Genomic DNA, 27,067 nt, shown 5'->3' with positions numbered 1-27,067 from the left:
TAGACCTGTCCCTTTAAAAGTGCCAGCTCATCCGGTGAGAAAATTATGTTAGGAGGACAAAAACAATGTATGGGTCAATGCACACTCACTGTGACATGTGCCAACCTTCGGTGATATTAAAAAGCTACTGATGGTCCCGCAGTAACATCAACTCACAGAAGGAGACCTTGTTACCCTCTTTAAATGGCATTTCCTTGATTAGGGCCACACCTACCATACTAATCAAAAAGACACATGAGTCAAAGAAACTGAGAATCTATTTATTTCACATACAAATGCTTAGGGAATAGAGATGCAATAACATGCTGGTGGAAGGCAGCAGGGGTCTGCACGTGGCTCCTGGTCAAGGGTGGTACACCAGGCCTCCTGTGCCATCTTCAGAGAAAGGTAGAGTGGGACCCCACAGGGGCATCATCATTCATTCCTAACTGACTTTGTCCTCTTCTGAAGTGCTCTCTCCTCTTCTTAAACCATGTCTACCATGAGAGGGAACAGGGATTTGTTCTGTATTATTTTCATGATTATAAATCAGAAACCACATCATGTAATAGTAGTTGCCCTCTATACTTTACATCAATAGAATTTATATTAATAATATCGTGCTCAGAAGACCCTGGTATCTCACTGCTGTAATTCTATGAGTACATGAAGACCTGGTACACAGTGCAGGGCTTGCCTAGAATGTGGGAGACCCACTGGTGTGGCCCTTGCAGTGCAAAATAGTTCCCGGACAGTGGGCGAAACATTGCACACCAGGTTTCTGTCTCTACTATAGAGTCCTCTGTAGATACTTATCAGCACTTTCGGGCAGATGCAGCAGCATGGTCCTGAGAGTTATCATGACGGGTGTCTGTATCTGTTTGGCTTCACTAGGCACCTCCAAACACCAGGAGGACTGGACTCTATGCTTCCCCCATGTCCACAGTCTCTGTTTAACCAAGTTTACATCAGCTTTCTGAGTGCTTGGCTCTGCCTGAGAACTAACCTTTTGCGGTGAACTCAAATTGCTCCTATAAGGTTAGAATTTATGCTTAGTTTTCACTATTTCAATTCTTTAGAATCAGGGTTATCTCCAGTAATATGATTCTTGTTTAAATAATTTATATTTCATAACCCCAGTGGGATGTCTCATCATTGATATCCTGAAGATATCAATGTTCAAAATAATTTTATATATATATATATATATATATATATATATATATACATATATATGTATATATTTGAGCTTGAATATCAATTTTATTAATACAAGTATTAATGCATAGAGAGTATGTGGTACAACATATATTTGTAGTTTATATGAAAGATATATACATATCTGATCTGTGTGTATGTGTTCTGGGTTCCTTTGAGAACCTGTGCTCTGTGTTAAAATGAGCTATTTCAAGTTGGTTGGGGTTTCTTATTCAATTTTATACTCAGAAAGAGCATAAGGCTCAAAAGTCATTATAAGGAGGCTGTAGAGAAGAGTTAAGAGCACTTGATGCTCTTGTAGGGGAAGAACCAAGTTTGGTTCCTAGCCCATGCATAACCACTCCTAAATCCAGGGAAACTGATATCCTCTTCTCTCTCTGAGAACACCTGCACACATGCTACATGCACACACAGGCAAATCTATACACGTGAATGAAAATTAAAAAAAGATTTTTAAAATGTCATTTTGAAATGTAACACTTCAAACACCACCACTACCACCACCACATTGTGCATAGGATAAAAGTATCCAAGATAAGAATCAAGTTCTAGAATGGCTCTCCTGTCAAATTGTCTTCTTCTCCTTACCATAACTCTGGCTTCACTCACACCTATCCATCTTGCCAGATGTCTTCTGGGGGAAAAATGGCAGATATTCAGTATTGGGCATTTTGAAAAAAATGAATTGTTTTATTCATACTTCTCTAAATATTTATCCACCCTTCACTATCTGACACATTCACCTTGAAGATTTTTGAAGCTTAATTAAATTCCACTGGGATTTTGGTCCCAGCTGTTAGGAAGCAGAGGCAGGTGGATCTCTGTGACTTCCAGGTCAGCCTGTTCTACAGAGTGAGTTCCAGGACAGCCAGGATTGTGCATCGTGCTTTTGTAAAATAATGTTTTCAGATAATGTTTCACTTTGACACTGTGAGAATATCACTCTCCCACAGACTCACATGTTTGAACGCTTATTGTATTGAATAAAATCCCCAGTTGGTAGAACTGTTTCGAAGGAAATGGAACTTGAGATCTTGTTGGAGGAGAGGTGGGCTTTGAACTTTCAAAACTCATGAGATTCTATCATTGCCTGTGGTTGTATCTCAAGATCTTAGCTAGTGCCTGTACCTGCCTGCCTGCTGCCATGCTCCCCGCCGTGATATTCAGGAACTCTCCCAAAACTCAGTTTTAATAAGGTGCCTTGGTCATGGCGTCTTAGAACAGCAAGAGGAAAGGAACTAAGACAGTAGCCCAAACTGACAAGGAAAGCCACCCCTGTGCAGGCTTGGCATTCATAGCACCAGGGAAACTGGAAGTTGCCATCCTGCCGAGTATTGAATCTTGGTTACAGACCATTTTTTTAAGGAAAGGGAAACAAAATGTATGGAAAAAACAAAAACCCCATTAACTAAGGGAAAGGTGTCACCAGGTTCTGTGGTTTTTATGTTTAATGAAAGCACTTGGAAGTCAAACGCAGGCAGAGAATTTTATGAATTCCTTTTCTTTCCTTTCTTTTCTTTTCTTTTCTTTTTTCTTATTTTGTTTTTTTTTTTTTTTTTTTTTTTTTTTGAGACAGAGTTTCTCTGTGCAGACCTGGCTGTCCTGGAACTCACTTTGTAGACCAGGCTGGCCTTGAACTCAGAAATTCCCCTGCTTCTGCCTCCCGAGTGCTGGTATTAAAGGCTTGCACCACCACTTAAGCTAGATAAGTTCCATGCCAGCCAGTGAGATACACACACACACACACACACACACACGTATATATATATATATATACACACAAGTATATTTAGGGAGACCCTGAAGAGATAATGCACTCATAAGTAAAACAAACAAACAAACAAACAAAGGAACTTAAAAGTCAAACACACGATATACAGATTTACGAAGTTGCTATAATTCCAAACAATCCACCTTTCACACTTTCAGTAGGGCCCTGCTTATAGAGAATACATAGCCTGAAGTTTTCCTCTGATACATTTAAATACTATCTGAAAATACCTTCATCCTCTTTGTCTTAGACAGATTTACAATTGATGCGATGAAACTACCTGACCTAAAGGAAGTTGGAGAGGACAGAGTTTATTTTGCTCAGTTCCGTATTTCGCTAACACTAAGAATAGGAACAGAAGTAGGATAGGAGCCTGGAGGCAGGAGCTGATGCAGAGGCCATGGAGGAATGCTGCTTGCTCCCCATGACTTGCTCAGTCTCCTTTCTTATAGAATCCAGGACCATCAGCCCAGGGGTGGCCTCACCCACAAGAGGCTGGGCCCTCTCACTTTAACCAACAATCATGAAAGTACCCTAAAGACTTCTATCACCTGGTCTTAAAAAACATATATGTTCCTTATTTTATTGGCATTGATGTTTGGCCTGCAGGCATGCGTATGTGAGGGTGCCAGATCCTCTGGAACTGCAGTTACAGACCATTGCGACCTGCCACCTGGGTGCTGGGGTTTAAGTCTGACTCCTCTGGAAGAGCAGCTATTGCTCCTAACTGTTGAGGCCTCATCACTTATACTGTGACGCTCATCACAGAGCCTGCTCTTATGGAAACTTGTTCTCAACTGAGAATCCCTCCTCTCTGAGAACTCTAGCTTGTCTTATGTGGATATCAAAGTATCCAGAACAAACATTTGCACAAGTCTCCCACCTACCCCAGCACACTACCCTACCACACTACTACAGGATGCAGGATTCTGGCAGCCTTGATTTTGGAAGTGGCTTTAATTTAGGGTAACAGGCCAGCTGAGGAAATAGCCCAGAAGATTAAGGTGAAGAAGGTAAAGATAGAGACAAAGGTGAAGGTGAAGGAAGTGACTGACGGCCTACATTTGACACAGAGACTCACTAGGTGCAAGGAGAGAACAGCCTAACACAAGCTGTACTCTACACCCACATGAACACACGCGCACTGTCATAGACAAATCAACAAATACAGAGAGAATGTGCAGTTTTAAGGGGGTAGCAGTTGAAGGACCCGACAGCCACTATGGACTGCTCTGTGCTCCCAGGAAACAAGAATCTGCTTACCTTTCCTCTGCACGGATGAAGTGATTCTGCTGGAAAATGCGCTCCAGCTCCTGCAGCTGCCACCATTGGAAATTGTAGTGTAAGCTACGCTGCTGTACCCACACTGACTTAGGCCGCACACCAGATACCAGCACTGGAATAGGCTGCACTTTGTCTATGACCACAGCATCCCTGAGAACTGGCTCCTCTGGCAGCTTCTCCTCCTCCTGGGCACTGCCACTGGTGTCCTGGTCCTCTTGGTTGCTGTTATCCATGAGGTCTGCATCACCAGCAGCAGGCCCACCTTCTCCACTTAATTCTTCTGCTTTGTCCCATTCCACTGCTGCGGCTCCGGACTGGCCCAGTACACTCTCTCCCTCATTTCTTCCCTCTCCATCCAGTGGTAAGACTGTCTGTGTCTTCCCACCTGTATGTGGGGAAACAAAACAAAACAAGACAAACAAACAAACAAACAGGCATCAGGGCCTAGGCTGGTGCTGAGGTGTTGTTAAGTCTCAGGAAAGGCTCCAGAGCACTGCAACTCTCAAGTCACCTCTGTGGGACACATTCCTCCTCTCATGGATGTGGACAATCCACCATTCCCAGAAGGCACTCACCATTCAACTTTTCCTTGTCCTTGCCAAGTCCCTCATGAAGTAGGTAGTTGGTGTTTTGATGCTCCATGTCCTGAGTGCTTCCCTGCAGCTTTCCCCAGCAGATTCTGAGTCGGAGTTCCTGAGGTTGTGAAAACCGAAAGCTGAAAGCCGACAGCCGACAGCCGAAAGCTGAAAGCCGAAAGCCGAAAGCTGAAAGCCGAAAACCTAGCTTTGCAACCAGGAAGAGATTCTCTCATAGCCCTTGGGGGCGGTAGTGCAGGTTACCAAGTGTCCAATCATAGGTGAGCTATCCTGACCTCCATTTGATCTCCTGCAGCTATGGGTTGAGCCTCAGGTGCAAAACAGAACAGGTTTGTGCTGCAAGGAGCAGGATATCATTGCAGGGACCGCATGGTACTTGAGCTGGTATGGATGCACACGTGGCGACCCACCTTGCAGTTGGATAAATTACTGTCTACGTTCAACTGTGCCAAACGACTCGTATTGAAGAAGAAAAGCTCTGGAGACAATACACAAGTGTTTTTAGAATATCTCTTGTTTAGTTGGGGGTGTCTTTTCACGACATTCATCCCAGCGTTCAGGGGAAAGAATGAAGTGGATTCTGAGTTTCAGGCCAGGCTTGTTTACATAGTGATTTTCAGAAAACCAGAACCACAGTGAGACCACCTCCTCTCAAAACACAGAGTGTCTTTCATCTAGGCCCAGTAGTTTATACTAGCGGCCTGTTACTTGATAGAGAAGAGAAATTAAACGGAGAAGGTGATCCACCAGGTCTCTTCCTTTGAGTGTTCACAGAAAGCTCAGTTAGAGTCTGCCATGTGTCCATGGTGTGCCTTTTCAGGAGCTTGGGTGAGGATGGGGGGTTATTAGTCCTGGACAGACTGGTTAAAACTGTGAAGGACTGAGTAAATCGCCATACCTTGCTAAGGTTCCCTGCATTTCTCTTGAATGGGCCTTCCTAATGTGTTCGCTGGAAGGTCAAAGGGTCGAGAGCAGGCGCCAGTCTCTATCCAGATACTGTCAGATAAGCAGCCCCTCTGCAGGCATGTGGTCAAACTGGTCTTTAGGAGCAAACATTTTACAACAGGCTCTGGCCACTCAGAGACTAGGAATAGCCCCTAGGAACTAGGCCATCTCCAGGTGGTTGTTTTTCTAGGGTGGGAATATTCTGGGGTCTTGATGCCAGAGGAGGGGTTCTTCTCCACCCAAAAGACATACCTCAATATTCTGGACCTTTCTAAAACCAAACTTACACATACATGTTTCTGGCCCTGTTTGTTCTTTGTTGTGTAGCCTGAAACTACTGTGGTTTCAGGGTGCACAGAACCTGGATATTTTTTTTTATGTATAGTTCTGGTCAAGATTATAGAGTTATCAATTTTTGTGTTGAAAAATACAGCTTACTACATAGAATCCTTGCCTAACAGACATAATGTTCTCCTTGGCAAATCCGTAACAGTCATTTCTTTTTTTCTTCTCTTTTCTTCTCTTTTCTTTTCTTTTTTTCCTTTTGCATTTTGATTGTTTGTTTCTCTGTTTTTGATTTTTATTTCAAGACTAGGTTTCTCTCTGTAGCCCCTGGAAATCCTGGAACCACTCTGTATGTAATTTCAGTATCTTGAAGGTTCTCCAAACTGATTTTCAGAGTGATGACATCAGCTTGTGGCCACACCTCCAGTGAACAAAGGTTCCCTTTTCCCACATAATTGGCAGCATTTGTGCTTCACAGGTTTCCTGAGTTTAACCACTGTGGATTGGGGGAAGATGAATTTAAAAGTAGTTTTCATTTGACCTTTTCTAATTGCTAAGGGTGTTGAACACTTTAGAGATTTGGTTTTTTACTTTAATCGTTTTTTATTTTCTATCCTAAGACCTCTGTGTTCAGATCCATAGACCCTCTTTCTTTTTTTTTTTTAATTGGGTCATTTGATATCTTGATTTTAGTGGTCTGTCAGATTTTACTTTGTTTGGGTACACTGTGGCTGTCTTCAGACACCCCCCCCCACACACACACACACACAAGGGCATTGGACCCCATTACAGATGGTTGTGAGCCACCATGTGGTTGCAGAGAATCAATACCTCTGCAAGAGCAATCTGTGCTCATAACCACTGAGCCATCTCTGCAGCATGACATTTTTTTTCCTTTGGCACCTGTATATGTAGGAATGAATCCACGATCTCTCTTGTCACTATGTCTTATTGTTAGTGTATACAAGGGCAACTGGATTTTGTAACTTGGTTTTGTATCCTGCCACTTTATTGATTTTTTAAATATAGGCCTGTATTTGGCTTGCAAGCTTTTTTCCCTTTAATTCTCAACATCATGTAAAAAGTTCAGGCAATGCAGTTGCGGGAGACATCTCCAAACCCAGGGCTGATGGAGCTGGGTGTCAGGTGAAGATTCAAAGTTCCCGGGAGTCATGCGATGTCCTGAGACGTGCAGTGATCGAATTTGTTGGATGTCTTATTGAAGAGTTTGCAGAAGGAGTGAGGGACCTGGAGTGGCTAGGAACGCCATAGTTGGACCAACAGGATCAAGTCACTCTTGGGAGCTCTCAGAAAATGAACCACCAACCAAAGTGTATACACAGGCGGGACTTAAACCCCCATATATATGTAGCAGATGTCCTGCTTGGAAGGTACCTGGAGGAAATGGGGCAGTTATCATGATATAAAGTGAATAATATAAATTAATGAAAAAAATAAACAAAAAAGAAAAACAAACAAAACCAGAGTGCAGTTGACAAAGACACCTGACATAGGCATCTGACTTCGAGTGCACAAGCATACATGGACACACCACACCAACACATGCATACATATCCCTTGGGCAATCACCATAAAGAGAAACTGATGATGTAGGAAGTGAAATACTACCTCTCCATTTTGATCTCAGTCTAAATGATTTTGAAGCAATTTTTAATTCACTGAAGTCTTTACCCAGAATTTAGTCTTGCCTGGTATTAAGGTCATGGTACATTTCTTTGAAATTTACTTGTCTGTTTCTGCATTTTTAATATTTCATTTTCTGGCAGATTTTTCTTTTAAGATACTTTCATTTTATATATATTACAGAACACACACACCCCCACACATGCACACACACAGCTTTCTTCTGCATGAATGGCTCTGCACTACATGTGTGCAGTTCCTGAGCAGTCCAGAGGAGGGCTGAGGATTCCCTGGGACTGGAGTCACAGATGATTGTGAGCTACCATGTGCTAGGTGTGTGTTCTCTGATTTTTCTCTTCTCCTTCTGTTGGTTTGATTGTTTACTTTTCATATGATGGTGTTTGTTCTATTACAATATATGTATACATTTGTTATGTTTTGTTGTTATCTATCAGAAGCCTATTCCTTCCTCAGAAAGAAAATAGGATTAGACCAGGATGAAAGGGGAAGAGGGAGGTACTGGAAGGAGTGGAGTCAGGATACATTGTATGACCGAAGCCCTATTTTTAATAAAAAGAGGGGAAAAGAGAAAAGAGAAAAAAGTACTCTCCTGTAACTTACACTAGCAAAAGTATTGTCTTGTACTACTTTTCATATAGACTCTAAATATTGATAAAAATAATTGTTATACATTATGTTAATAATGTATAACAATTTATGATATGAATATAAATATATAATATAATATTTTGCTATAAAACATTAATGTAAATACATTACATTAATATAAAATATTACTATAAAATGTAATATATACTATAGGTAATACTAATTTAACTATATAATGTTGTCCACATATTTATCTTCTTCTGGCACAATTCATCACACTCTGTAATTCTTTTTTTACACCCTAAGTCCCAAGGGCCTCTCCTCCCACCGATGTCTCATCAGGCTCTGCCACATATGTGCCCAGTACCATTGGCGCCTCCATGTGTATTCTTTCGTTGGTGGTCCAGTCCCTTGGAAATCCAGGGGATCTGGCCAGTTAACACTGTTGCTCCCTTCATGGGGCTGCAAAGCCCCTCAGCTCCTTCAGTCCCTTCTCCAACTCCTCCATCGGAGAACCCTGTGCTCAGTCCAATGGTTGGTTGTGAGCACCCACCTCTGTATTTGTCAGGCTTTGGCAGAGCGTCTTGGGAGGCAGCCATATCAGGCTTCCATCAGCAAGCACTTCCCAGCATCTACAGTAGCGTCTGGATTTGGTAGCTATATATGGGATGGATCCCTAGGTGGTACAGTCTCTGGGTGGCCTTTTTTCACTCTCTGCTCCATACTTTCTCTCCATGTTTGCTCCTGTGAATATTTTGTTCAGCCTTCTAAGAAGTAGTAAAGCATCCACAGTTTGGTCTTACTTCTTTTTGGGCTTCATATGGTCTGTGAATTGAATCTTGGATATTCTAAACATTTGGGCTAATATCCACTTATCAGTGAGTGCATGCCATGTGTGTTCTTTTGTGACTGAATTACTGTATTTCTGTATGAGTGTGTATCTCTACTAAGTGTGGTATAATGGTTAAGTGTGTGAGTATGTGTGAATGTGTGAGTGTGTGCATGTATATGAGTGTGCATGAAAGAGAGTTGTGGGAGTGAGTGTGTGTTGTGTTATTGTGTTTTGGGTGTTAGTGTGAGTGCATGTGTGACTTTAACTGAGTGTGTAAGGTGGAGTGTGAGTGTGTGTATATGAGTGTTTACATGTTTGTATTTATCCATGTGTGTGTGAGTGTATGTGTTTAGTGTCTTTCGCTTAGAATAAAGTGTTCTCCCTTATTGTTTATGATCAATTTTAGTTGGAAGGCAAGGGGATTTTTGCTCAGATATTAGGATAGGACCATGTTCTTGTTTCCTGGTCCCATTTGCTTGGAATATTTTTCCACACAACCTTTCACTGTCCTTCAAGATAAGAAGAGTTTCTTTTAGACACCAAAAGTTAGAGTTTCTTTCTTAATTTGTTCATCCAAATTGTGTCTTTTTGTGGAGTAGTTAAGGCTATGAATCGTTAAAGGTGTTATTGAAATGTGTGTGTTGTTTGCAGCAGTTTTATTGTTCTTCTTTGTTTTGTGTGTGTGTGTGTGGTCCCATTTTGTGTTTCAGTAACCATAGCTTCACCTGTTCACTGTATAGAGTCAATTGATATGCTCAATTTTTCTCCTCATTCTGACATTTTGCCTCCAATATTCTCTGTAGAGCTGGTTTGGTGGACATGAATTCTACCATGCATGTAACAAGACCTTTTTTCTTTCTTTTACAATTTTAGTGTATAGTTTTGCTGGGTATAGTAGTCTAGACTGGCAGTTGCCATCCTTTAGAACATTGCGCCAGGGTCTTCAGGATTTCCGAGTTTCCACTGAGGACTCTGGTGTTGTTCTAATGGACTTTTTCCTCTTGATATGAGAATTCCTTTTATTCTCTTTTGGCTTTGATGCACCCTGCAGAGTTTCTTTTCCAGCTCAATTTGTTGTTTCTGGTTCTTGTTTTCTAGTAAGAACTCCAGAAACGATCTATGAAAATACATCCTTTGTACTTATCACAAAAATCAATTTTGAAATTGAGGCTTTCTGCTGGCTTCTTATATTTTATCTATGTACTCTAGGTCCTGAGAGAAAACATCATCCCATGCCTCTCTAGGCTCCCTTAAGTGAAAGATGCCTCTCTTGCATCTCTGTGAATGACCAGCCCGTATTTCCAGGATGAGGAGTGAGGGGTAAAGCATGGCAGAAGGTGCAAGCAGCTGGGGTCTGAGTTTGACCGGGCAGCTAATCATGAATTCCAGCCCCACAGAAGATGGTGAGAGTGTCAGCTTCTGCATCTGTAATGAACTCATTGGCAACTATGGTCTCTGGGAAATTTGCATCTCTGAATCTTCCATGACTCTGGAAGATCTCAGGCACACAATGCCATAGGGTGCATACAGTGATGTACACTCGGTGTTCTTGGATTGTTGTTTTATGAAACGGATTTATTTTAGTCCATGTAAAGTAGTCTCTCAGGAATATTATCACCAAAGTGACTTGCTTATAGGGATGTATAATTTAGAATAAACATAATTAACACAATAAGAATTTCTCTATTGTACTGAGGTATGATGTAAAATGTATTGATACGCTATACTATTTCAAGGAGATAATTGGACTTCTGTGCTAAAGCAACTTTACTACTAAGCCTATGGTGATAGAAGGAAAAGAGCAGCTAGGAGATGTTCTCCTCATAATCTTGCAGAGAAGCAGGGACTTCTAATTTGTACCACACAGCCACCAGGATTTTTTCATAGTTTTTTTTTTCATCGTGAAAGGCTCCTGAATGAGAGATTCCATACTTCTTCTGGAAAAATTATTTGAGTTTGAACATGTTATTCTCTGAACTGGGGGCCATGATCCTGATGGTGAGGGCCAGCATTCTTCAGCTGGTATACTGCTGGCACATCAATGTAGGTAGAGTGTTTCAGAATTACCATGACCAGAACAGGAACAAAGTTGTGTTCTTGAATTTTAAGTTGTAAGTGTTTACCAGGAACTATTTTAAAAGTTACAATATGGAAAAAACAGAGCTTATAAATATATATTATACTAAATCAAAAGGCACATGGGACAATTATATTGAAAATTCATATTGTTATTGAAATATAATCGCTTCAGATATAAGAGTTTAATAACATATCGTTAGGAGAAGAAAACAATTCCTCTCTCTATGTTGCCTTGGCGATAGTGGCACTGCAGGGTTCCTCCACAGTCTTCAGGAAAGATGTTCTGAGAAGCAGGAGGAGAACTTCTGAGACCTTATAGCCTCTTATACCACCTGTATTGTTCTCTCCTCTTCTGAAACCATCTCTACAATGAGTGAGAAGAAGGAATTGGTTCAGAGAAGCAAACTTTTAGGACCATAATTGAAAAAAAAACATACCATGTAAGTTCATATATCAGTGTTACTTGAACATGGTGTCTAACCCTTCTTTCTAATTTTCTGAGGGACTAAAGGGTTAGCAAGCTGTTCAGCGCTTGCCTAGAATGTTGTAGACCCTGCTTTACACAGCAGCACTGCAAAATAGTCCCAGAAAAGTATTCAAAGGTTGCTCACCTTGTTTCCCTCTCTACTGAATTCACATTTTAGCAAGTGAGCAGCATTTTCAGGCAGATGCACCAGCCTATTCACCAGCTTTATGAGTGCTGGTTTCAGCCTTTCAGCTATGGCCTAACTAATATTCCTTCTGCAAGGATAAAATTTACGTTTGGTTTTGAGCATTTGAGATAGATTATGATTGTGCAGCTCCTAACTTCAGTATGATGTCACAGAGTAACTCTACCTTAAAACACCAGCATTGCAAGGAATTGCACATAGTTATGTATGTATGTCTGTATATGTATACATAATTAATGTAATCATCTCTACTAAATACCTGTGTTATAAGTTAAGACATCTGTATTTATAATTTACCTACAGAGTACATGTATGTGTAATAGGTATGTGTCTAAGAAATGAAAGTCGTTCAGTGCTCTTCTTTATTTGTTTAGGAAGTCACGTTCCATTTTGAAGTATGCCCTTTGTGCATGGTGAGGCTTCCTTATTCCATGTCTACTCACAAAGACTTTAGAGCTGAAAAGTAACTTGGTGCAGACAGCAGAGACAGCTCAGTGGCTAAGAGTCCTTGCTGCTCCTGCACATGGGCCAGAGTTTGCTTCCCAGTGTCTGAGCCAGGTGCATCAAGATGACCTCAAAATCCAGCTTCAGGGAATAAGTGTCCTCCTCTGGATTTTGTAAATACAGCGTCAGGGAATAAATGTCCTCCTCTGGATTTTTTGGCACTTGGCCACATATTTTATACACAGAGACATACACATAGTAAAAATTTAAAAAATCTTGAAAAATACTCTGAAACAGTTTTATGTTAACAATTTCATGGATAAGATGAATGTGGCCAAGACATAAGGCAAGTTGTAAACTGGCTGTCCTGCCAAAGGTCTTTCTTTGGTTTACTGACCTTCACTATGGCTTCATTCACACCCATCCATCGGGCCAGTTGTTTTCTGAGGGTAAAATGATAGATGTTCAGTATTTACCGATATACATGAAAGAAAAAAATGTGAATCATCTTATATATTTGCTTTAAAATGTTGGTCTCATCCCCCAACTTCTTTGACATTTATCTGGAAGGATTTGAAGATTTAAACAAATTCTATATGTAATTTTATTTATTATTAATGGACCGTTCATACACATGAGCACCCACTCATGCCCCTAGAAAGCATTATTAAAAGCCACAACACAGGCGTCAACAACCTTAAGGAAATGCTGTCAATACTCTCTGTGGTGGTGTATGAGACCCTGCCTCTAAAAACAAGAGAAAAGCAAACAGAGCAATAGTTGCAAAGCAAATTCACACAGGAATGCTGTGAGAGGCCCTTTGTCAGGACAGAAGGTTAAACTCAAAAGAAGATGGATTAATAGGGAGGACAGGAAAATTTCTAATGTGCCATTAGTATAAGAGGACTTCCAATGTACAGAGTGTTGGGGGAAATGAAATGCTACATTTCTTTGAATTACTCTTTGGGGGTGTGTATACACACATACACACACACTCCTATGCCCTAGTGAACATGTAGATGTTAGAGGGCACCTACTGGAAGTTAGTTTCCTTTTTCTATCATATGGATGTGGATACTAGGGACAAAACTCTGGTTCTCCAGGTTGGTGGCAAGTACTTTTACCCACTGAACCATAATCTCACAAGCCTTGGGCAAGAAAATATCAAAAGCACTTCAGACAGAAAAGAAACAATCAAACAAATCCACAAAACAATCAAGGAACAAGAACAACAACCCTCCATAGTACTGGCAATCGCTTCTTGAATTCCCAGAATGACGGAGGATGGAAATTCAGACAATGGGTCCCTGTGAGTTCCAGGTGAGCCTGGACTACAGAGTGAGCAGACAAGAATAAACAGAAAGGGAAACCCAGCTAAGCTGAACATGCCTTAGATCTCAGCACAAAAGCTCTTACACATGCTCAATATTAAGTCCTGGTTTTGTGGACCATATTCTGTGGGCAGTTTGGGGGGGGGAAGCAAAGCCATAAAAACTAGGAGAATGTTGGGAGCCAGGCTTGGTGAAGCATGTTGTCCCAGCACTTGAGAGGCAAAGGTGGGAGGATCTCTGTGAGTTTGAGATCAGTCTGCTGCTATAATGTGAGTGCCAGACCAGGAAGGGATTCCTAGAGAGATCTTGGAGGTGGTCGGTAAGGAGAGAAATTTGTCAGTGAGTTTCTAATTATAAAACACTTAAAGGAAAAATACATGATGTACAGATATATCAAAAACGTTAAGAACAGCAGGATACCCCTCTGTAGTATGGCAAACATAGCTCAGCCTTGCATATCTCTTTAAAAAGAACCTAACTACTGTAGGAGACATGGACTGAAGTTTTGTACTTGGACTCATGTGAATACTGTATGAAAATAACTTCAAGGTCATTTTGTATGACTCTTACCCCTACCTCGGAACCATAGTGGAGGACACTGGATCTGGCAGTCTGAATTTCCCAGGTGATTAGGATTTCAAGAGGCAAGAGTTTGTGGGGACTGACAAGATGGCTAAGTGGGTCCCTGTGCTTTCCGGATAGCCCTGATGTTCTCAGTTTGATGTCTTGGACCCACATGATGGATTATAAAACTGAACGCTGTAAGTGTCCTCTTGCCTCCTCATGTGCCAGGTGGTCCATATACTCACACACATGCAAAACCACCGACCCGCCACATGCCCACCCCCACCAAATAAATGAAGGTCTGTATTTAAAATATAAATTCAAAAACGAGGCTCTGTGGGGGAGCAGGGAGGAGGTCAATGGTCACCTCGGAACAGCACTTGCTCCCATCAAGTAGGAGAAAAGGCCAGGCAATCTCCTCACCTTGCTTCTAGACTGAGAAAATAATTCATCCGGAAAATTCTCTCCAGTTCGTCCAGCTGCCACTGGGTGAATCTATGGTGCAATCGACGTCGTGGTACCTGCCTTGGCGCTTCAGCCTGGTCACTCTCTCCTTCAACATGCTCAGGAATCTGCTCCCTCACTTCCTGCTCATTCTTCTCACCTCCCTTGGTGCCACCATCTTCCTTGTTCCTGTCTTCCTCTACAAGGCCTGCAGTGCCAGCAGCGGCGGGACTCTCTCCATTTAATGCTTCTTTTCCTCTACCCCTTGTGGCTGTGGCTCCCAATGCCGACTCCACCTGTCCTCCATCTTCTTCATTTTTTCCCTCTTCAGCCGGCAAAACCTTGGTACCTGGAGGTGGGAAAATAGAGAAAAGTCAACCTTGCCGCCAAAAGTAGGCAGCAAGTCGCAGAGATGACAGCTGCCCATGGCGCCATTCCCATCATGCCTCCCGAGCCACCTCCATGTCTCTCAGGGAGATAGTTATATCACCATTCCACCTACCTACTGACCATTCCAGCTACGTACTGACCATCTCCTGTACCCTCACCCTCATATACTACCCGAATGAACAAGTACTTGATGTTGTAACAGTCCATACCTTGGGTGCTGTCCATTTTAGTCTCACATCCGTTGACTGACCTTGAAGCTCTGTGGTAATCCTGAGGTAGTTCCGGTAATAGAGCAGAGCGGTGACCGTTGACCTGGAAGAGATTTCTTCCAGCCCGTTCCACATTACTATGTATCTAGTTAGAGATGGAACGTTCTGGCTTCATGCTCATCACCTGTTGCTATGGTGAGGTAGGTGCCCAGAAGTGCTATAATGAGGACCATTAGGTGCTCACCCTGAGGTGCCCTGGTGAGAGGAGTTTGTTGCTGGGATGAGCAGGGTATGTTTTCAGGGAGGACACAAACCTCGGGGAAGTAGAGATGCAGAAATAACCTTTGAAGCTGCATCTCAGCTGACTTCTCTGACCTTATTGAATTTTCTTCCTACCGAGGGGATGGTGGTCAACTGTAGAAGCCAAGTTGTGGGGAGCAAGAAAATATCTCCCAGTAACTCTGGAGCCCTTGAGGAAAATGTTTGTAGAACTACCTCTTGGTCTAGTGCTCCACATTGATTCCCTGGTAGGTGGCAGAGAAAAGAAGTTACATCAATGTGATTATCTAGGAGGCCTGTTCCTTTGGGCTGTCACAGAAAGTGAACTTAGATCCTGTGGTGGTTTGAATGAGAATGACTGCCTATAGACACATATATTTGAATTCTAGGTCTCCAGTTGGTAGAAGTACTTGGAAAGGACTGGGGGCTATAGCCTTGTTAGAGGAGGTCTGGCTTTGTGGGAAGAGGCTTATTGTTAGGCGTGGGCTTTCAGGTTTCAAAGGCCCACACCATTCCAAATTAATACATGTCCCCTCTCTTGAGAGCCTGTTGGTGAAGAAGATACAAGCTCCCAGCTACTCCTCTAGTGCCATGCCTGCCTACCTGCTGCCATGCTTCCTGCCATCATGATTGTGGATTCACCCTCTGAAACTCTAAGCAGGCCACCAGGTAAAGAGGAGGGTAGCTAACACAGAGCTAGTTTTGCTTCCATGCTCTGCCTTTACAGGAGCTTGGGTAGACTTGCTGGTCCTGCTGGCTCAGAAGAACGATCAGAGGGCTCAACTTCAACAGGGCTTGTGGTGCAGGGATTCGGGTAGGTTAGTAGCACTGTCAAGTTTTGGTGAGTACTGGTAAAAGCTATGAGACTTGTCATACCTGTGCTGAGCTTTGTCACATTTGTCTTGAAGGCACACACACACACACACACACACACACACACACACACACACACACACACACATACACACACAGAACTCTGAGAAAGCATGCTTTTATACCTGGGTCTCTATCCCAGGACTGTCTGTCAAGCAGACCCTGTGTTGGTATGTGCTCAGACTCGTCCCAGTGCAGCCACATTTTCCCAACATGTTCTGCTCACTCTTAAAATAGAAGGCCCTGCACCACTATCATGTTTCCACACTGTCCCTAGTGTAGGGTGGGAATATCCTGGAGTCCTGGAGTTTTCCTTGAGTAAGACTTAGCTCACAGCTCTGATAACTGCCTCACAACGAAGCCTACATGTGTCTCTTTCCTAGTTTTTCTGCTCTCTTTGCTCTAAATCCCATCATTGCTTGTGTCAAGCACAGGAGAATTGCTTTTTTTCTAGACCTAGTCTAGTCAAAACAGTAAAGACATACATTTCAGGGCTAGGGCTGTAGCTCAGTTTGCATTGTCCTTACCCAGCATGCTTAAAGTCACATGATCTCTGAACTGCACTGTAATGCTGTCCTGTGAGGAGGTAGATGCCAGAGCCATGCTAGTGTACAGAGTGAGTTTGTGTTCAGAGAGGGACATATGACCGCATCTAAAAATAGAAAATGACACTCTTTCTAAAAAAAGACAACCATTTCTTTCCCCGTTTATGATTCTGGAATCTACAGTTATGAATTGTGCATGGAGCCTGCTTTAATTTTTAAAATTTACTGACAAGTGTTGTTTTCACTTATTATATCATCTATGTGGAGAATATTCCCTGTATGTTTGTAAACAATATGTATATTGCTGCTTGTGGTTAGAACACCCACTTTATCTATTGTGCTTTATTATGGTGAGTTTCCCTTTCCTTGGGATGCTCTATTTTTATTATACATTATTAAAATAATATATTGCAATCTATATCATTTTACAACTGCCCATCTCTCACTTCATATTGTTATTCTATGTCCCTTCTTTAAAAAATATTTTTGAGACAGTGTTCGGTAGGCATCTCCAGAATGTTAATCTGTTCCTCCTGCTTCCTCCTCCTGGTCTCTGGGATAATGGCAATTGCTACCATCCTCTGTCCTTTTTGAATAATTGTTCTGGTCACATCTAGAAATATCCATCCACGGGCTCCTTTCACTGCCTTAAATATGCTGGTCTCAGTACTTCCTGGCCCCCATGTTCACGAGGGTGCTCTTCCTTATATTTACGTGTCTTTGCATAAGGCGCTTCTTCTTTGCTGCTGTTGTCAAGCAATCCTTTTCTTTATCAGGAGCAGGAGAGTCTTGGTGTCAATCTCAGTTTAGGGTGCTTTAATGAGGTTAGGCTTTTTCCTTGGCTAATGGTGTAGGATTTGCAGTATTTACACATTTTGCCATTATTTCTCCAAGTCTTCATTTCCCCCCTTCCTCTAGACCTTCTAATTCTTGGGCATTGTACTCAGGGGTTCTCACAATTTTTCTTTTAAAATTTATATTTTATTTCCTTGTATTATGGGATGTATGCCATGGCACATACCCACAAACCATAGGACAACCTGTGGGAATCAGTTCTGTCTTACTGTGAGGAACCTGGGCACCAAACTCAGGACACCAAGCTTGGATGCAAACATCTTTACCCATGGATGCATCCTGTTAACCCCTACATTTTTCTTTTCCTAAGGTACTTTTGCCCACTCTCCCTACCCATCCAATCCCACACTTCCCAGTACTTTCAATATCTTCTTCTTCATTCCTCAGACTGAGTACTCTCAACTGACCCATCTTCTAGACTACCCTCTTCTCTTATTTCCATTTCTCAGAGTGAGTACTCTCAACTGACCCATCTTCAAGACTACCCAGTTCTCTTATTTCCATTTCTCAGACTGAGTACTCTCAACTGACCCATCTTCAAGACTACCCTCTTCTCTTATTTCCATTTCTCAGACTGAGTACTCTCAACTGACCCATCTTCAAGACTACCCAGTTCTCTTATTGGCTGCTGCAGTGATTTTTATTCAATATAGTTATTTGTCATTGCTTTATAAATAATGCTGTTAGGATATATACTTTTAATTCATTTATTTATTGCTGAGGGGAAGGGACCGGTGCTTCCTATGTGGATATCATAGGACAACTTTCTCTCCTTCCATTATGTGGGTCCTGGGTATGGAAATCGGGTCATTAGAACTGCTGGCAAGATATTTTATGTTCACAGCTACCTCATCAGTCCTTATGTTATTTTTTATTTATAGAATTTTTATTTTTTTATATTTCTTGTGAATGTTTATTTGTTATATGGAAAACAGTTTGATATCCTTTGTCAACACTTTTCTCTTGAGTTCCTCTAATTCCTTTGTTATAAATTCCATTAACCTTTTTTTTTTACAACATTTATAGTGGAAGTATTAAAAGTTTAGTGTCTCAATCCAAATACATGACTGAATTCTCTCTTTTACTTAAAACAATTTTCACCCTATGCATGTGTAGTCTGTCCATGTGTTTACACATGTATTTTCAAGATGGGAACCCATCTGTTCACAAGTCTGGGCAGAGGTCAACATTGAGCGACAACCTCTAGCACTTTGCATATTATTGTAAGTTTTTTAAAATTTATTTTTGTTACTTTAACAGCAAGTGTGTGTGTGTGCGTGTGCGTGTGCGTGTGCGTGTGCGTGTGTGTGTGTGTGTGTGTGTGTGTGTGTATGTACAGATGCCTACAAGGCAGACTGTTGTGTTTCTTGGAGCTGAAGTGAGAGGTGATTGTGAGCCTCCTGGTGCAGGAGGTCGACAGGAGTCTATCTGAGTCCTCTGGAAGACAAGTACATACTCTCCAGACTCTTGATTTTCATTTATCAATGATGTACATATATGTGTGCCTGATGGTGGTTTGTGCACATATGTCTGGATGGCTGTAAAAGCCAGAAGAGTGTCAGATCACATAGAGCTTGAGTTACATGCCATTTTGACTATCTGTTGTGTGTGTTGGGATTCAAGCTTAGACCCTGTGCAAGAGCAGCATGTACTCTTACTGCAGAGACATTTCTCTAGCCATCCCTAGGTTAGCCTCTTCTGGATCCCATTATGTCTCTAAACCTCAACCCACAGTTATAACTCGGCAGGATGACCAGCACCCTCTTTGAAGCCACCTTTCTCTGTCTCAGTACCCAGACTGAAATGTTGGCTACTGTTTTACATCTATGTTGGGGGTCACAATCATGTCTTCCTGCTGGCTGGCAGTCACTTTCCCTACTGAACCATTTCCCAGCCCCACATTTAAAAGTGAGATGGAGGCCTCATTTAGTGCATGCAGGCTGTTCTTGAACTTGCTGTGTGGCCAACGAGGGCCACTTCATTCAAAAGTCCACTTCTCAAGTGCTGTGATTACAGCTCCTGGCCATGGTGCTCAGCACTTGTTGTGTCTACCCTCACTTCCCTATGGAAGGACTCCACTGTCTGTACCACTGCATGATAGCTTTTCTTCATTTTCATTTAAAACATTTAATCGTATTTTTTAAATGAATGGAAGAGAATGAAATATTTGCAAGGAAAGTGGAGATCCTCTGAACTATCAGAACCAAGAAAAGTCACATCTGCCTTGTCTGATTAAATGACATTGCCTTGGTAATTTAGACATATTCCTTAAAGGTCTCAGAAGACACTTGATACAGATATATTGATAACTCAGCTCCTTGTTGGAAATACAAGGGCTGAGGGACTAAGTGTGTAATAACAGCATGAGGGTGGAAGCTAAACCTAAGACCTATGACAGAATTAACTGTTGTCTCATGCCACATATGGCCCCAAACGTTCACAGAAAAAAATAAAGGCAAGGAAAATAATTGGGAGGAATGTACTTCCTACATCATTGCTTGTGTCCTGTGAACCCTGTGGGTTGTCTCAAATGAAGGGTCTGTCAGAGTTCCGGGCTGGAGTGAAATCTTGAGAAGGGGCCAGGGTGGCATGCATCACCTGTGTTTGGAAGAGACTGCTGTTTCTCCTTGGGTCCTGCATCATCTCTCTTGTAAATTTGCATGGAATAAGAGGAGGTGCCAAAAAAAGAACAGTTGTGTCAGAGTACTGCTACTACGAATGTTGGAAAGTCCCTGTAACCCACAGGGCTTACTGACTGTGATGCACAGATGTTACCTCCTGGAAACAGATCTTGTTTCAAACAGGCATTTCCCTGATATGAGACATGTATCTTAACAATCTCAGAAGAAGCACAAAACAAATATATGGAGAATTCAGCTCTTTATTGCTAATACAAGTATTGAGGAGATAACTGTGTTGTAACAGGACTTTGGCGGGAAAACATCGTCTGGCTATGGCGCCTTGAGGAAGCGTGGATCCCTGGGGCTTCTCCATAGCCTTCACAGAGAGATGCTGTGGGAAGCAGGAAGAGGACCTCTGAGCATTTACAGCCTCTTATAACTCCTGTATTTTTCTCTCCTCTTCAAAAACCATTCCTACAGTCATTGTGAAAAAGGAATTGGTAGACAGTAGTAAACCACTAGGATTATAGTTGAAGTACTTAATAAAAACCAGAAAGAATCTACAGTATTCGTTTCCTATTTGTAGTAATCAACTAGTTTTTCAATTGAATTCAGGTCTACTCCACACGTTGAAAACTGGACCTGGCACCATTATTAGGGCTAAGAAACTTAACCTAGACAAATCCTAGGGGAAGACCCTCTTCCTATTACTCTGCCATGTCAGCATAGCATTAAACTGACAACTAATGTTGTATCGTTCTAATTAGTGCAGTTCTCAGCTCTCATCAGAGAAACTTCTACTTTGAGTAGTGATCGACATAGAGATCTTCTACTGATCAAAGCGTAGAAAACAAGAGATTGAAGAAGTCTCATCCCCAAGTAGAACATACACACCACGTGTCTTCTCCCAAGGCTCAGAGATCATTTGGGAAAAAGGATGGAAAGAGGCTATGTATGACCACAAGGAAACAGTGATTTCTTGGTACATCAGGGTGTATACACACACTCACTCACACACACACACACACACACACACACACACATATGTGTGTATGTATGTATTTGAGCAGCACAAATTGGTCTTGATGGATTATTAAAATTAGGGGACACAAAGTTTCATGGGGAACAGGATAAATATGGTCAAAACACATACAAGGAGATCAAAGAACTAACAAAACCAGCAAGTTGGGTATTTTGATTTGCCATCTTCTCCATTTCCATAAGTCTCTGTATAGCTAAATTTTAATTAGTTATGTGGATTTGACCTGTAATTATTACCTCCCCCCTATTCTGACTGTAAGGATATACTTTATGAATATTTTTATGAATAGTTTCAGGGATGCTCTAGCTATACCAATTTGCATAATTCATATGTCACACTAATAGTGTTACTCCCCAGAACACTAGGCTTGGCCAGGTCATTGTGGCACAAATATTCAATTTAAGCACTAGGGAGGCACAGGCAGGAGGATCTCTGTGATTTTGAGGCCTGCCTAGTCTACAGAGTGAGTTCAGGACAGGGAGGGCTACACAGAGAAACTGTCTCCCAGAAACAAATCACACATACACACATATACACCAAAGTATACTAGCCTGACAATATATTTATATATGGTTATATACATATATATACACACACATATAGTTTTTAATGTGCATATATGTATATAAGTCCTACACATCTATACAGAATACAACTATTTTACACATAAGGTGTAACACTTTCTAAGTTATAATGCATAAAATGATTTACCCACAGGATACATGTATGTGATATATAAATATGTACTTAGTGAAAATACGCTTGGTACACTTCTTTGTTCCTTAGGAAGTTTGTGTGTCCAGGAAATGAGCCAATCTTTAGGAGTAGGGCTTTCTTATTCCATTTTCTACCCACAATACCCACGAATCTCGAAAGCCATATTCGTTGGTTTAGAGTGATGTTCTAGTGGTTCCTGCTTGTTGGTCTTGTAGAGGAATTGAGTTTAGCTTCTAGGACCATTTGTGCTGCTTATAAATACTTGTTCTTCCGTATATGTGAAATATATGCCCTCTGCTGGTTTCCTGGATCAGCCACACACATATGGCATGAACGTGCGACACATACACACGCTCCCAAACATACATTAAAAAAACTAGAGATATGGACACTAAGCAGTAAATCCGACATCATCCACAGTATGTGATGTGTAACATTAAATCTGACACTTTCTTTTCTGTATTCCCACTTAGAAATACCTCACTACCTTATTTATTTTTAAGTATTTTCTCCCCACCCCCTCCCGTTCTCCCTCCTTTTTATATTTATTCATCTCAATTAAATTTCCTTTTGGGGATGATTTACTCCTGGTTCTGTTCCATGTTTCAAGGCTACAGAAAGTCTCTCTGATACTCACATGTATGTAACATTATACACTCTTATTCCTTTCTGTTTGATTTGTCCACCTGTAATCAAAGGAAGTTTATCTCTTCAACTGTGTAAACCCACTCTACTAGCAAACTGGAACATTAGCCATGCAAAAAATGCAAACAAATAAAAATTATTTATAGTAAAAAAAAAACTAGAGATAAATCGTAAAAATGTAATTTTCAAACATGGTTTGGACATGTTATCAAAGGCAACACAATTCTACTGAGAGAACCAGAAGGACCTATAGATGCAGTAGGTTTCAGAATGGCTGTCCTACCAAACAGCTTTTGTGTGGGGACTGACCTGCACTGTGGCTTCACTCACTCCCATGGATCTTGCCAGGCGATTTCTACAGGTAAAATAAAAAGACATTCAGCATTCAGAATTATGGATATGTGGAATAAAATTGGAGAGGGATATTTTATCATTGTTTTGAATGGTTTGTCTCAAGTAATATTTTCTCTGATATTCACCCTGAAAATTTTGAGGTGCTTAGAGGAAATGATACAGGTAGTATTTGATTCCCAAGTTAGTATTAATAGATATATGCAAACCCAAACATGTCTGTAATAAGCAAGTTTTAAAGCACTAATGAAGACAGTAAAACCTTCAAAAGAAATGTTCCTAACAATGGCGACAGTGGTACAGGAGATGCTATCTCAAACAAAACAACTGAAAACATGACAAAAACTACAAAACATATGCCAACAGGAAAAACAAAGTGTTCTGTCAGGATAAAAGAAAACTGCAACTAAGAAGCTTAATGGAAAGCATCCAAAAAATTTTAATATTCAGTTAAGAGTGAGGGACTCCAATTGATTATTACCAGAAAAATCAAATATCACATTTCTTTTTTAAATTTATTATTTAGTGTGTGCATGTCCCTATTGCACGTGCGGATGTAAGAGGACAGCATGAGGGAGTGATCTTCTGTGTGTATCCTCAGATTGGCACTCAGGGTCTCATAGTAAATGCCTTTTTTTTGCTGAGCCATCTTCCACTATGGGTAAGGAAATATTAGAAGCCACAGCAGACAGGAAATGAGTATTAGAAAACCTCACCACACTGACCGCACAGTCCTGGATTCCAAACATGATTGAAATATGAGGCCCAAGCTCCCTGCAAGTTCCAGGGAAGCCGTCTTACACAGTGAGATCTTGGATCAAATATCAGAAGAGGGACTCTGAACACACCTCCTCCACCCCTGCGGGGAACAACCACCAACCAACCAAACAGAAAATATGTGGTGGAGTATGCTGTCAATCACAACACAAATGGCCTAATGGAAAAGGGCCTGGCATGGGGCTCATTACATAATTGAGATAACTTTGAACTAGGGATCTACCGGCCAAGAACGGGGCTTACAGACATGTACTGCCTCGTTCTCATTCAGCCTGCTGCTGCTGCTGGTTGTTTGTTTGGTTTTGTTTTTGCTTTGTTGACTTTATTTGTTTATTTTAATAGCTTAAAGATAGCCTTGCATTCTGCACCTGAAGCTGGCCTGGCATTCACTAATGTTGCTGGATGATAAAGGTGCTAACTTGCATGCCTGAGTTCAAAACCCAGGGATCACAGGATGCAAACAAGAAACAACTCCCACAAGCTGTCTTCTAGCCTCCAGATATGCAGTCTTGTTAACATGCACACACAAGCACAGCACAACATGCCTGTGCATACAAATACACACACAAACACACACACACAGAGAGAGAGAGAGAGAGAGAGAGAGAGAGAGAGAGAGAGAGAGACTTAAAAAAAAGTACATCCAAAAATAAAATAAAAAATTGAATATAAAAGGTGGGCAAAAGGGGGACCAGGAAGGAGGAGAAACTCTCTGTGCATAACTTCATTCCCCCATCCAACTGATGCAAGCTAGGCAATGTACTCACGCCTCCTTAGTGCTGATGTAGTGATTGCACTGGAAGATGCTCTCCAGCTCTTGTAGTTGCAGCACATTGAAGCTCTGTTGCCAACCGTGGCGGAATTTGGGCACCAACACTCTCACAGGATTAACAGTGGACCACGGCCCGGACACATGCTTTACATTTTCCAAATCTCCCATGGAATCAGGGACTGGCTCCTCTGGCTGCTTCTCCTTCTCCTGGTCACAGCCAGTGGCACCAAGGTCCTCTTGGTTGCTGTTATCCATGAGGTCGGCTACTGGCGCAGCAGGCCCACCTGCACTTATTTCTCCTGCTCTGTATCCTTCCGCTGCTGAGGCTCCCGACCCAGGCAGGCCCGGTCCACTCTCTCCCTCATTTCTTCCCTCTCCAGCCAGCAAGACCATCAGAGTCTTTATACCTTAAGTGGGGAAACGAAAAACCAGGCCTCAGGGCCTAGGCTGGTGCGGAGGTGTCATGGAGTCAGGCCAAAGCCTGTGGCGCACAGCTCCAGTTGAGTCCTATAAGGGACGCTCCTCCCCTTGTGGATATCATCAACCCACCCTTCCCTAAACTCACTGACCATTCGCATTTTCCTCATCCTCCTCAGGTCCCACATCAAGCTTGTAATTGACGCTTTGTCGCTCCATGTCTGTAAAGCCGTGGAAGTCCTTATTCACTGTTACACCCCCCAACAATTCCGGAAGTAGAGCTTCTAAGCCACCAATGGTCTGCCGCCACACCTCCGGTCCCCATCTTCAATATTAGCATATATCCAATTATGGTAGTGTGTCCTGCCTTCTGGTTGTACTCCTGTTGCTGCGACTGAAGTCCACGCTGCAAAACTCAGGACAGTGGAAAGGTTAACAGAGCAGGAATTATTAGAAGGAAATGATGGTTCCTCTTTGCAAGTCAGGTATATTAGGGGCTTCCACTTTGCATCTTCGCTGAGTCCTCCTGCCTTGTTTAATTAACTTCCTAAGGAAGAGATGGCAGTTCACTGAGGAAACCCATTTGCGGGGAGTAAGAAAAGATACCTCTGTACCTCCGGAGGCCTTGCGGAAATGTGTGGACAATACCGCTTGGTCTATTTCTCCACATTGCATCCCTGGTCCATGGCTGAGACCGGATATAAGCTAATGATTCTATGTGGGAGGTTCTTCCTTAGGGCTTTCACAGAAAGTGAAGTTCACGTAGTGTATCCTGCTTCCAGGACGGCCTTTACGGGAGCTTGGGCAGAATTGCAGGCCCTGCTGGCTCAGCAGTGAGAGCAGAGGACTCACCTTCGCCAGGGTTTCTGGGGAGGAGTTAGAATTACTCTCAGGCTTTGATAAGTGCTTGTAAAAGCCGTGAGAATTGTCCTACCTGTGCTGAACTTCCTCACATTTGTCTTGGACACACACACACACACACACACACACACACACACACACACGTCCTGGAACTGTCATTCAAACAGATCCTACATTGGAATGTAGTCAGACTCATCGTAAGGCAGCCATATTTTCCCATGGTCTGGTCAATTATGTGTGTGGGGATGTGTGTGTGTGAGTATATGTATATATATATATTGCAAATGTTGCCTCCGTTCCTGATCCTACACACAGAGTTCTTCACCTCATCCTCCCAAATAGAAGGCCCTGCACCACTATCATTTTTCCACACTGTCCCTTGTTTGGAGTGGACTCCTGGTGCTGCAGTTCTCCTTGGACAGCTCTGATAACTACCTCACAACAAAGCCTACATGTTTCTCTTTCCTAGATTTTCTTTCCTCTTTGCTCTAAATCCTGGCATTGCTCTTGTCAGTGTCAAGTACTGGAGAATTTATCTCTCCAGTCTGGAAAAATAGTGACGACATATGTTTATTGCTGGAGATGTAGCTCAGTTTGCAGAGTCTTACCTAACATGTATAAAGCCACCCATGGTTTACCTGGAGCACTGAAGGAGCAAGCATGGAGGCTCAATGCCGCAGTGCCTGTAATGTGAGCACTGGCAGAGAGAGGCAGGCTGCTCAGCTTTTCCAAACCATCTTTAGTTACTGAGTGTATACAGAAGTTTTTCTTTAACAAGGTTATGTCTCAATAAGGTAATTTCCTGAGACATGAGTTTATGTGTCAAAAAAAATATAGGGCATTCGTTTCAGCTTAACAATTCTCATTCATCTACTATCCTGTCATACAGTGAGCGGCCGAATTGATTTACATTTTATCTAATTTTACTGTCTGAGCATTGCATCCTTGCTTATAATGCAGCAGCTCAAATACACCCTCACATTTTCTTTGCTCCAATTACCCCTGCCCTGTTCCTCT

General features: G+C 42.0%; 2 protein-coding genes and 1 pseudogene across 3 annotated transcripts; all 3 read right to left on the bottom strand.

Annotated features, from left to right (window-relative positions):
• Positions 1-240: 240 nt before the first annotated feature.
• Rhox4b (reproductive homeobox 4B) lies at positions 241-5,025 on the bottom strand. The gene is made up of 4 exons (NM_021300.2): positions 4,828-5,025; positions 4,232-4,637; positions 1,786-1,831; positions 241-476 (listed from the first exon to the last, which is right to left on the bottom strand). Exons 1-4 carry the CDS (start codon positions 4,892-4,894, stop codon positions 378-380), a joined length of 618 nt encoding a protein of 205 aa, NP_067275.1. The 5' UTR covers positions 4,895-5,025; the 3' UTR covers positions 241-377.
• Positions 11,376-20,507, bottom strand: Rhox3b-ps (reproductive homeobox 3B, pseudogene; annotated as a pseudogene).
• On the bottom strand, positions 20,713-25,783 carry Rhox2b (reproductive homeobox 2B). Of its 2 annotated transcripts, XM_006541415.3 has the most exons (5): positions 25,342-25,783; positions 24,768-25,179; positions 23,182-23,227; positions 22,865-22,913; positions 20,717-20,942 (listed from the first exon to the last, which is right to left on the bottom strand). In XM_006541415.3, the coding sequence occupies exons 1-4, from the start codon at positions 25,406-25,408 to the stop codon at positions 22,887-22,889; spliced, it is 552 nt and encodes a 183-aa protein (XP_006541478.1). In that variant the 5' UTR covers positions 25,409-25,783; the 3' UTR covers positions 20,717-20,942; positions 22,865-22,886. The 2 variants fall into 2 exon arrangements, with proteins under 2 accessions (NP_001092786.1, XP_006541478.1); NM_001099316.1 differs by lacking the exon at positions 22,865-22,913 and having other exon boundaries at positions 20,713-20,942; positions 25,342-25,414.
• Between the last annotated feature and the right edge of the window lie 1,284 nt (positions 25,784-27,067).

The sequence above is a fragment of the Mus musculus genome, chromosome X (genome assembly GCF_000001635.26).
Source record: "Mus musculus strain C57BL/6J chromosome X, GRCm38.p6 C57BL/6J".
In the NCBI taxonomy this organism is placed as follows: domain Eukaryota; kingdom Metazoa; phylum Chordata; class Mammalia; order Rodentia; family Muridae; genus Mus; species Mus musculus.
Note: the sequence above shows the minus strand (reverse complement) of the source record. Positions and strands in the feature narration are given on the sequence as shown.

Bases quoted from the DNA above. Each gene is read 5' to 3' on its own strand.
- Rhox4b (NM_021300.2), bottom strand. From the start codon at position 4,894: ATGGAGCATCAAAACACCAACTACCTACTTCATGAGGGACTTGGCAAG. The intron at 4,638-4,827 runs GTGAGTGCCTTC...CCCCACATACAG, and splicing joins GGACAAGGAAAAGTTGAATG to GTGGGAAGACACAGACAGTC. The intron at 1,832-4,231 runs GTAAGCAGATTC...TTTTTCCCCCAG, and splicing joins TTCATCCGTGCAGAGGAAAG to AAGACATCTGGCAAGATGGA.
- Rhox2b (NM_001099316.1), bottom strand. From the start codon at position 25,408: ATGGAGCGACAAAGCGTCAATTACAAGCTTGATGTGGGACCTGAGGAG. The intron at 25,180-25,341 runs GTCAGTGAGTTT...TCCCCACTTAAG, and splicing joins GGATGAGGAAAATGCGAATG to GTATAAAGACTCTGATGGTC. The intron at 23,228-24,767 runs GTGAGTACATTG...TTTTACCTGTAG, and splicing joins TACATCAGCACTAAGGAGGC to AAATCGCCTGGCAAGATCCA.